Source organism: Typopeltis vanoorti, chromosome 9 (assembly GCF_054136105.1).
Source record: "Typopeltis vanoorti isolate ZY-2024b chromosome 9, IOZ_Tvanoo_1.0, whole genome shotgun sequence".
Lineage (NCBI taxonomy): Eukaryota > Metazoa > Arthropoda > Arachnida > Uropygi > Thelyphonidae > Typopeltis > Typopeltis vanoorti.
This window is the reverse complement of record NC_143557.1, coordinates 80284202-80296605: the sequence shown is the minus strand read 5'-3', so window position 1 is coordinate 80296605 and position 12404 is coordinate 80284202. Positions and strand designations below refer to the sequence as shown.

The following is a 12404-nucleotide window of genomic DNA, read 5'->3' as shown; positions in this document are numbered from 1 at the left end:
GATTTTTTTTTTTTTTTTCATATTTACTAATCTGTTAATCATTTCAGAAAAGTTAGCAGTAGCAAAGAAGTCTAATTTCTTTATAATAAGACAATTTTGAAAAAAAAATTCTCACCCTTTCTTCTGATTTTATCTTCTGTGGACTGCCATTGAGTTTCAGGTGTCATGATGCTGTTGTAGTGGAAATTTTAACAAGCCAGTAAATAATTTTGTGAACATTTTACATTTATCATCTTCGTGATACCTTTACTTACTTATTTCTGAAAGTAGCAAAAAAAAAAAAAAAAAAAAGTCATGCTTGGATGGAGGAGCAGTTTTGGCAAATTTATCTCTAACCTTTGACTATCCATAATATTAATATACCGTTATTTTTCATTTTTGCAGTTGGAATTGCTATAAAAATAAAAAAAATAAAACTGAAAAAATGTCATATTTTCTAGTTTAAAATTAAAATGATAAATATACATTTTTCAGTTATGCATGCTGTTATCTTCCCCCCCCCCTTCTTGTTTTCAGTGGTTTGTAACATTGTGAGTATCATAAATTAAGCTAATTGCTGTTTATGTCATGTTTTTATGTTAATATTTAGTGTGTAAATATTTTGCTATTTATTAGGTATCTGAAATGGCAGTATCAGAATTGCCTGGTAATCCAAATGCTGTATGGACAGTTAAAAGAAAATCTGATGGTATGCAATTATTCTTTTGTAAAACTATTTTTAATTCTTCTACTGTTATCTCATGGAGAGTGCTCTAAGTTTAAAAAAATAATAATAGTAATAATTAGGTTAATCATTTTCCTCAAAGAAAGGATCCTTGCTAAGTTTTCTCTCTGAATAAATCAATGTTTATATCATATTTGCTGCATTAATTGTTGACAGATCTGTAAAAGTTCAGTCTCCCACTCCTTCTTCTCCTTGCCCATTTTCTGATACGGTAAAAGTTGAAAGACTTAAGTATTGCATTTATTCATAAATTTTAATGATATATATATATATATGCAACTAGGTTTCAAACCAACATCTGACCGACACTTGTTACCATACACAAAACAGTAAACAGTCCAGAAAAAACTTCTAGCTGTTCAGTTGAAGTTAGTCCTACACCCTCTGTCCAAAAAGAAACTGAACTTTTTGAAAATAGAAGAAACTAATGGCACCACCTGTTATATCTTTTTGTTGTCGAAAGCAGCAACCTTCATTAGTGTTGTGTGAACTGTTTATGACATTTGTTTCATTAGAAGCTGAGTTATAGAACCAAGAGTGATGGTGTGTTTTGATGAACAGTTGGAAAATGAGTTTCAAACAGAGAGCTGTGATTGACTTTTGTGTTAAAACTTAGTAAAAGTTTTACCAAAACACATCAAATGCTTTAAAAAGCATATGGTGATGAATGCCTATCCCGTACTCAAGTTTATGAGTGGTTTAAGTGATTTCAAAATGGTCATGAGACGCTTGAGGACTGACGAAAAGCCGAGCCTTCCAAAAACTGGACTGAGCGAAGTTAACATCCACAAAGTGCATGATTTCATCAAAGAAAACCCGAAATCGTCTGTGAGATTGATTGAAGATGAATCGGGGATTCCAAAATCAACTGTGCACAACATTTTGACCGAGAGTTTGGGCCTTCGCAAATTGAATTCATGACTTGTTCCCCACAAGTTGATCAATGACCAAAAAAAAAAAACTGTATCGAATTGAACACTGTAAGGACTCAAACTTCCTGAAACGATTGTTACTTGTGACAAAACGTGGTGTTTTGAGTATGAGCATGAGTGCTGAGTGGAGACCACCAGAAGAGGGGCATCCGAAAAAAAGTCACTTGGAGAAGTCAAAAATAAAGACAATGCTGATTTGTTTCTACGATTCCAAGGGCATTATCCACAAAGAATTCATTCTGCCTGGCCAAACGGTCAATGGTGAGTTTTATCTTGAAGTTTTGAAGCGATTTATAGCGAGAATTCATCGCGTACGGCATGAATATCGTGACGACCGACCGTTCGTCAAAACACACTGTCACTCTTGGGACTGTAACTTGGCTTCTAAGGAAACAAATGTCATAAACAGTTGACAAACACTAATGAAGGTTGCCGCTTTTGACAACAAAAAGATACAACAGATGCCGCCACTAGTTCCTTATATTTTCGAAAAGTTCGGTTTCTTTTTGGATCAGAGGGTGTAAAATAACTGTTTCCCAATTTTTTACACATTAATGCAGCCATACTTTTTTAATGCTCAGAGTTCTTCATTGCTACTGCTCACTCCAAAAATATTGTCTCAGATTTATAACAGCTTCCATGCAGCACTCTAGTTTCTAGACATTGTAACAGCCACTAAAAGATTGAAGTGGCATTGAGCAGGTCTTATTGTAAGAAGTTATCAGATTCCTCATATACGAGGGGGACTGAAAAGTTCTGATAAACACATAGAACAAAAAATGATATTTAAGCGACTGATATAACCACAAGAAAGGTCATGTCTTAAAACCCTTTAATTTCCATATTTCATCAAATTATAATAATTCGTTTCTTTTTATTTTAGGATATATAAAAAGACATATCTACAGAGGTTTTGAAGAAATTCAGAGACACAGAAGTGCAGGCTGTCATCAAGTTTTTCATGCTGCAAGAAAAGTCTGCAACTGAGATTCACCAAATTCTGTGTGAGACTTTAGGAGACTGTGCCCCAACATATCCAACAGTTGCCAGATGGATGGCCAAGTGTAAAACTAGGCATCCTGAGACAACAGATGCCCTTGGTAATCACCTGAAAACATTGATGTTATTCTTGATGATAAGCCAAAAGCATTGCAAAAGGCTCTGGGGATATCCAGGGAATGAGTTGGAATCATTATCCACTAACATCGGACATGCAGAAACTCTCAGTAAAGTGAGTCCCCAAATGTTTGAATGCTGACCAAAAGAGAAAATAAACGTGCTGTCATCTCATGGGACAAAATTTACCGCAGATGATGAAGTCATATCTGCAAAAAGAGAACTCTGTGAAGAAAAAAAGAGACATTGGGAGGATAAGATTAAAGAGATGGCTAGAACTCAGTGGCATAGAAAGCTCAAAATAGAATAGACTTTAGAACAAGCGCCTTTGTCCAGCAATGGACAGAAAAGGCTCACTAATGATGATAGGCATACGGTATTTGTGAGTCACAGTTATAAATAATGCATTTTCTAATTTTCCAATCACTCTGAATGAAACTGCCCACTATTAAAGATTTATTATATTTATTGTTAAATGCTATTGCTAACATCAATTTGACGTGGCATTTCTGCAATTCCTCTGATATTTCTATCTCATTTTCCATTTGATGCTTCTTACATTGATGGTTCCTATCTTTTTTTTTTTTTTTTTTTTGTCATTAAATTTTTACAGTTTGAGTAGTTTCCTGACAAATTTAAAAGGGGCCTTGCTTTTCTGAGCAGCCTTTCAACTGACTTTCATATTATTATTATTAATATGGGCTACTCCATGGATTCATCCCCCCCTTAGATTCATCAGAAGAGGCCCTAAATATCATGCTAAGTGCTATCCAACATTTGCACAGTATCTATCATACTTTGCTTTGAACTCATAACTCATTCACAGTCATGGCACCCACAATAGACTGGGTGAGAACCTATTCCACTCATTGACCACTTCCAAGCAAAAAATTAGTCCTGATACCCCTGCTAACTACACTCTGCTCAGTTTCCAAGGATGGTATATGGTATATGAAGAAAATAAAATACAAATTTTATTTTCTTCATATACCATGCTTCTAATTAGAAAGCCACCTGTGTTTATTAAGGTTTTAACAGTATGTAACTTGTATTAATAGAATGTAATTGGTTTATAAAAGCCTCTTTTTCACATTTTTTTGCACCTGCTCATTACATGTCCTGTCAACTTCTTTGCAGATTGCAAACATGTGCATACTGCGAGTCATCCTATTTGTAAGTGGTTCATGATTTTTGTGATAAATAACATCACATTGATATGCTTGTGAGAAATAACAGAATTCAATAATACATCAAATAGGTAAATTTTTCCAAAAGAAATGAATGAAGAAATCTATATTATGGAACTCCCATCCAGAAAAAATGTTGTAAACCTATATGTTAATTATTCTCTGGCTAGATTTTTGTTCCTTTTATTATTATTATTTTTTTTTTTACATAAGCTAGAAACCCTGCTCTAGAGACTTTTTTCATGGAGCTTTTTTTCAAGCCCCTTCAGTGGTAATATTTGAAATAATTATTTAATCTTGCTTCAAATAATTAGTTAATTATATTTCAAAATAAGTGAACAAAAACAGCATACAAACATTTTAAAATATATCTCTACACCGTTATTTGTATTATAATGCCTTTTGCTTGTTGCATGCAGATAATTTTGCTTTTGTGAATTAAATATCTTTAATTTAGCATTTTGTTTTGTTGTTATTAGGCATTGACAATCTAAAAATGCTCCTTGAAATCTTGCTCTTGCTACTTCCTGTGTTTTCAGCTCTTTCTTCTCTTATTTTGTCATGTACATATTTCAAAAATTCTTTTAACTTAATTTTATTTTCATTTTTTTTTTTATGCTGTCTACTTACTGTAGACCTTTATTGGAGTATGCTACAGCTTATAAGAAAATTCAGAAATTTTTTAATTTGGTGAAAACATTTGACCTTATTTGTGATAATTTCTTAGCATGCATAATTAGTATTACAAAAGCTCTAGGAAAGAACTATTATATAGTTCAGTTCAACCCATGGTTTCTTAATAATAGTTTCCTACCTTCACATGGTGTGCAACTATTAGTATTGAATAAATGACATCCCTAGATGGCCTTGTCATATTATATTCTGTGTGTGTGTGGGGGGGGGGGGGGACAAGATAATTTCTTTAAAAAAATTAATTAATTCCATGAAGAATGTTATAAAAATTAGGTTAGAAAATTTTCAAATAATTGTGGTGATAAATGATAACTGGATTGTTATTAGTTAAAACTGAAACAGTTTTTTTTATATTATAGAATGTTTCTTTTGTTCATTTTTTAATAACAGTTTTTTTTATTATTATTTTCCTTCAGAGGAATATGATGCGTATATCATAGTGTCTTTCGTTAATGCCACTCTTGTACTTTCAATTGGGGAAACTGTGGAAGAAGTTACAGACTCTGGATTTTTGGGAACAACTCCAACACTGTCTTGTGCTCAGATTGGTGATGATGCACTTGTTCAGGTGAAAGTTTTTTTTATTATCAAATTCCATATATATAGAATATGGAATTTGCAGGATAGGCAATGATAGTACTACATGATAAGCTTACATTTTTACTAATTATTGATATTCCTTCAACTTGGCTGGTTATTTGCCTATGCTCCAATATTGTCAATGTTATATTTCTGTCTTCTAAGACACTTCTAACTATATATCATTTGCTCAGAAATTGAGTGGTTGTTTCATTAGAAATATCTTTACTCAAAACTGCAAATAACTTTGCCACATGTTTTCCTGACTGAATTAGTCATAGTTTCTTCGAAGTTTACCAGATTTGTTTTCAAATGCTCTCATTATTTCTTGAATAATATTTTTATATTTGAATCTACATTTCACTTCTGAAAGCTGTTTAATGTTGATTGATTTTAAAATTTTTGTACATATTTTTCTTTTCATTATCATATTCATTTGTATCATGCTGAATCTCAAATAGTGGTCACTTCATATTTCGAATCTCCTGTATATTCTTATGTCTTGAACCAATATAAAGATATCACTATCACCAATAACCTAGTCAATAAGATTTTCTTGTTTTAAAATGCTTTTATTATTTCTTGAATATTTTATTTATATTTGATTTTACAGATTACCCCTGAAAGCTCAACTTTCTTACACTCTTTTCTTGTCAATATGATATTAAGTTTTATCCTGCTGAAAATCAAATGGTGATCACTTCCTTTTTTTAAATCTCCTGCATATTCTCATGTCCTGAACCAGCACGAAGATATATCTTTCAACAATAACATCATCATCATCATCATCAAATTCCTGCCATGTACCCTCAAGGGGTGTACAGGATATGATAGTACTACATGAAAAATTTATATCATTACTAACTGCCTATCTACAATTTTCCTTAATCAGTCTGTTACTTGTCAAGACTCCAATATTATCAGATCTTACATTTCTATTGTCTAAGGCACTTTGTACTGTATCAATCCACCTATATCTTGGCAGAGAACACTTGTTTTGCTAATCTTTCCTCACCGATTCTGTTTAAGTGAACATACCACCTGAGATTAGCTCTGCTAACGCATTCCTGGATGCTGACAATGTCAAGTTCTTTCCTAATATCCTCGTTTTTAATATGATATTGTCATTGATGCCATCTGTTCACGCCTCTAATCTTTCTCAGGACTCTCATATCTGTGGTCTTTAGTCTTTGGTCAAGTGTTTTACTTCTGACCCAGCTATCAGATCCAAAGTTAAAACTGGTTTGAACACTGTCTTGTATACAGCTAATTTATTGTTCCGACTAATTTCTCTCTTATTCCATATGAATTTATTCAATTGACTTCCTACCATACCAGCTTTGTTGATTCTGTGATCTATTTCCATGCTTAATTTACCATCTTCACTAAAAATCGTGCCTAAATAGCTGAAATGTTTTACTTGTTCCACAGGTTCTCCATTCACAATACAGTTGACGTTTTCAATGATTCTGCCGATTTTCATTGTCTTTGTCTTTTTATTGCTGACCTTCATACCATATCTATTACAACAGTTATTCAATTTAGTCAGAGAATCTTGCAGATTTGTAGCGGATTTATTTAGAAGTATAACATCGTCCGCATAAAGCAAAGAGCTGATATTAACATCTCCAATTCTGATATCATGTTTAATACCACTTTCCTTCATAATGTGATCCATATAGGTAATGAATAACAGAGGGGATAATGTACATCCTTGTCTCACACCAGATTTAACATTAAACCATCTTCCTGTACTTCCTTCAATTCTAACTGCTGACTTACAACTCAAATAAAGACTAAGTATAGCTTGATATAATGCCCCATTAACACCATATAACTGTAGCGTATTGAATAGCTTCTCTCTTGGCGCCTTGTCACATGCCTTTTCCAGATCTACAAAATTTAAATACAGATCTTTGTTATATTCCCATGATTTCTCAACCATCTGTCATAAAGAGAAAATTTGGTCTGGATAGCCTCTGTTTGGCCTGAATCTTGTTCTTCACCAAGCTTTTCTTCCACAATTCTTCTCAGCCATTTCTCAAGTATACTGGCATAAATCTTTTCTGGAATATCAGTAGGGAAATACCTCTGTAATTCTCACATTCAGTTTTATTTCCCTTTTTATATATGGGTACTATGAGAGCTCTACTCCAATCATCGGGAATTTGCCCCTCTGTTCAGGATTTTGAACTATGCAGTGCAGCAACTGTAAGACTTTTATACCACCATACTTCAGTATTTCTGGTCGAATATCATCTACTCCTGCTGCCTTTCCACTTTCCACAAATGCCTCCCATGACATTTCAAGCCTTTGATGGCTTTTTCTGCTTCGAGTATGGATATGTATTCCTGACTGCATGTCTGGTCAGTGTTTTTTTATCACTGTGCTGTCATCACTGCTTGTTTCATTTAGCAAATTTTCGAAGTAATTACTTTGAAATTACTCCATACTTCAAGGATATCTTTTTCTCCTATTTTCATGTCACCTTTATCATCTCTAACTCCTTTTACAGCACTCTTTCCTCCATTCCGAAGCTTCTTCAACAACCTCCAGAATATTTTGCCAAAGTCCTCCCATGACTTTTGTTTAGCTAGTTTTACACAGTGTTTTGCTTTCTTACATTTGTCTCAGTATTCTCTAAGAGCACAAGCTGACTTATTTGCCCTCTTTAACTTCCTGTGTCCACCATGGAGTTCTAATTTTTCTATCCTTGCAGACAACTTCACTACATGCCTCTCTGGCAGGATCAATCAGGGTTTTCTTCAAGGCTTGCCATTGAATCTCCAAGGTTTGGTTCCTGTTCTCAAACTCTTTCATTTTTCCTTCAATAATCTTTGTGTATTTTAGTCTACAGTTCACATCTGAGAGCTGCTCAACTTTTATTCACTTTAAAAGTTTCTTACATGTCATTCTTTTCAATATGAAATTCAATTTTATCCTGCTCAAGACTAAATAGTGATCAGTTCCAATTTCAAATCCTCTGTACATACACTCTGGTGTCCTGCACCAGGGAGAAAACATCACTATCAACAATAACATAGGCAATGAGACTTTTCTTATTCCTTGCCTCTTCTCTCCATGTGAATTTGTGCACATTTTTATGTTGGAACATGGTGTTAGTAATAACCAGTCCATGTCCTGAGCAGAAATCCAACAGATATTTGCCATTATTATTAGCTTTGCTCTTTTCTCCAAATTTTCCCAAAATATTTTTGTATGTCTCACAATCATTTCCTACTCTGCTATTTAGATTCCCAACAAGGACCAACTTTTCCCTTTTCATTGTGTCAGTAGCTTTCTCTAGAACCTCAAAAAATTCCTCCACTTTTATCTTAGTAGAACCTTCCGTGGGACTATAGACACAAATAAGTCTCATTGTCCAGTTCCCCATTCTCATATTTGCCCAAATCACTCTACTTGACACTGCCTGCCATTGAAGAAGATTAGCCTCGTATTTTGTGTTGAATACTATGGCTACTCCTTCTTTTCCTTGATTGTCATTGCCTGAATATAACATTTTGTATTTATTGCTCAGAAAGATCTCACTAGTTTTTGTCTTTTTTGTTTCAGTCACCCCTATTATGTCGATCTGGTACTTATCTAATTCCTTCGCTAGCTCCATTGCTTTGCCATTCAGGCTTCTTATGTTGATAGTACTGATTTTTATCTCTGGTGATGTTGAGTTGGGGTGTGTTTTTAGATTTGTTCCAGTAGCTGACTTTTCTCTGTTTGCCCTGGTTCCCTGGTGAAAATAACGGGAGCCTTGTTTAACCGGGCAATGCCCCAGCTGGCATGAAATTTTGTCATGTTGTACCATCATTTTTTTTTTTTTTTTTTTTTTTTTTTTTGATTTTGGTTTAACCAATAGGAATACAATTTGGTCGGCTAAATCCCAAATTGCCAGCCCATCCTCGTTAGTTCAGTATCGAAGTAGATACCCAACAGGTTGCACCACGAGAAGGTGAGGATTGGACATTAGGTCAGAAGCCCTGGTCGGTTCTCCACATTCCTTAAGGCTATGTGGAGGTCTCCTCTCAGTTATACAGCTTTGTCTCTTAAGCACCCCTAATAATAACATTAACATCATACAATAACATTATTATTATTATTATTACTATGTGACACCTCCAAGGAGTCATTGAGGAAGAGCACTCTACACACACACCATCTACTGCCCACTATCAGTATAAGTTTTTTTGTCTGTAAATTGCATGTGTTCTCCTGGCTTATTTTCCTGTATGTGTGATAAAAAAAAAAAATCTGAGATCTCATCATCCTTTCTCTCTTTTACCTTGTGGTGTTAAGGGTTTATTAATCATCGGACCTCGAACCGTTCAGAGATAAGGTGGTCATCCCTACGCCCCGGTGTATCCTGTCTGTAGTGTTGAGTTCTCAAGGCCGGTTTGCCTGCTTTGCGGGATGAAAAACCCCAGGATAAACTGGTGAAAAAACCCTACTGTCCATGCCCAAGACCGGCTAACTTGGCTATGACTGAGGACGATCTTTCAGCTCCTCGCGTCACTGACAGGAATTGAACCTAGGGTACACCTTCCCCAGTCATATGGTTGCAAAGTGCACAGCCACTATTCCAGAAGAAAAATCCTTGCTACCCTCTTATGAGATCAGCTAACATTGGTTCAGTTGTAAAAGCTCATATAAACACTAAAAAAAAAAAAAAAAAAAGAGCACACTTATTTTGTTTAGGAGCATAGACTTGTATTTGGATTTATGATTTAGGGATTTGTGAGCATAGACTTAGACTTGTGATTTAGTGATTAAAACTTATTTATTTATCCTTTCTGGTGTTTTAAATTATTTCTTCACATATTCTTAACTTTTAGATTTTAATCTTTAACAGTTTATCCTTTTTTAATTCATTCCTAATTTATTCTTTTATGGTCATTTGAGTAGAACCTCCGTAGCTCTTTGGTCTGAAAAACCTGGGTTCGATTCCCATCTATGATGTGAGGAGCCTTTATGTGGTCTCTTTTTGACTAGTGGTGAGTTAGCTGGTCTCATTCGTGAGGTAGAGGTCAAACCAACCAGTGTGTGCACATATGCATGCACACACACAATCTACAGGCATAAGACACTCCTGGAATAAGGACTAACCAACTTATTCCATAGGATTTCGAATGCCTACATAGTGAAGGATCTATGCATCAGTGTAAATCAGGATCAGGTCAATCAGTTGTTAAGTTGTTAACAACTTCTTAACAACCTAAAATATCTTAACAACTTCTTAAGTTATTAAAATATTTTATTCATGTATTGTGTCAGTTAAATCCACAATATTTTGTATATCAGCTGAAGAATATTTTCTGAGTATATACAAACTGATCCTAAATTTAAAATTTTTGCTTCGTCTGAATAAACAGCAATATTTAAATATCTTTTATTTCCAATAGTAGTCCATTTACAGTGGACTACTATTCACTCATTCACAGTAAGATTAAAAAGGCAATCTGATTCTGCGTTAATTTTTGATATTTGCTCTTTTTTTTTTTTTTTTTTTATATTTATAAAAGTCCAAAGTAACTTTATTCACCTGGTTCTTTAGTAATACATGATTTTACTTTGAAATTGATTTCCTTATAAAAGAACAAGAACTACTGGAAGCTGTTTGAATTGAGATTCCATCTTCTGTAGTCAATCTAGATACAATCTGACTTTTCTTTTCTTTTAAATTTTCTTTTACAAAAGTTTAAAATTTACTGATCAGCCTTAATTCTTTCAATCTACTTGATGGTTCTGTATTTTTCTCAGCCCATTTTTAAATTGTAATTCATGCATACATTTTAAATGCCTTATTAGTCACTTATGTTCAATTCCTTACAGAAAATCAGCTTTAGACAATAATTGCACTGAGCTGCTTTTTCCATTTTACATTTCTTAAAGCGTTTCAAAATTTGGAATGATTTATTTTCTTTTTGAAGCTAAAGTGAAAATATTAAAATTATAAAATTAAGAAAAATTAAAATTATAAATTTTTATATTTTGAATTAGTTATCAAATGTGATCCAAATTTAAAAATAAAAATTAAAAATAATAACTTCATCATACAATACAGTATGAAAGTCATGACAACTAATGCAGCATGATATAAGGCACAACCATATTAGCATTTTGGAGTGAAGTCACTGCAAGAAAAAAGTGGTAGGGTTGCAGAGACCCTTTCCACATATCTGGGAAATTTTGTTCCCCAGTTCATCCCACATTGGCCAGGTGGTTTGGGACTTCCACCTACTAGGTGAGGTAGACTCCCACTGCATAAGATGAAATGAAATAGCAAAATAGGAATGATGCATTCCTAGCCCTTGAATACTCTAATAGCATTGGGGGGGGGGGAGAAGCAAGAAGAAAAAGAAAGAAGGGGAGGAACCAGTCTACAGACTGGTTCTAATAATATAATAGATGTACATATAGAAAGCATGATCCAACATCAGGTACCTCAGGTTTGCCACTCCCATACTCACTAAACTGAGCCCTTTAGGTAATTAGCTGGAGAGCAGAAGTGTTATTCACTTAGGCAATCAGGCTGGTAAAGGTTCCATATATAAACTATATAACATTTAATGTGTGTGTCTGTGTGTATAATACATTAAATTTGTTGATTGAATGTGTACTTAAATTATGCTTTAAAGTCAGTTTTTATTACTTAAGAGTAAGTAGTGAAGTATGTGATATAACTATTAATGGTGAAGGGTAGGTACAGTTGTAATTAGGTAATTCATTTTGGATCACTTTATCACTTATTGGAGGAAAAAAGTGGCAGGAAAAGATCATTCAGTTCCAGTTTATTTGAACACCTGGTCCACACACAGAACTAATGTACTATAAGTTTCCATCCTTTTGTGGACTTGACATAAAAGTTCTTATTTTAGCTTAGTTTTTAATTTTTAATTTCTTCACAGGAGAAAAAAAATTGTCCCCTTGTTAAGAATATATTCAGTTTACATTTTTGTTAGTTAGTAAATAGTTTTCTTATTTTATTTTCTCCTTATAGATATATCCTGATGGTATCAGGCATATCCGAGCAGATAAAAGAGTTAATGAATGGAGAACTCCTGGAAAAAAAACAATAGTGAAGTGTGCTGTAAATCAGAGACAAGTTGTTATAGCCTTAACAGGAGGAGAACTTGTTTATTTTGAAATGGATCCAGTAAGTA

At 33.9% G+C, this 12404-nt stretch overlaps 1 protein-coding gene across 2 annotated transcripts in view; it reads left to right on the top strand.

Moving 5' to 3' along the window:
• Nucleotides 1-12404, top strand: part of Sf3b3 (splicing factor 3b subunit 3) — a 300761-nt gene that overhangs the window by 105642 nt on the left and 182715 nt on the right. For both annotated transcript variants that reach the window (XM_090398423.1, XM_090398422.1), the window contains exons 12-14: nt 616-688; nt 5069-5220; nt 12242-12397. In XM_090398423.1, the coding sequence (XP_090254549.1) occupies nt 616-688; nt 5069-5220; nt 12242-12397 (381 nt within the window). The remainder of the gene's footprint in view (nt 1-615; nt 689-5068; nt 5221-12241; nt 12398-12404) is intronic.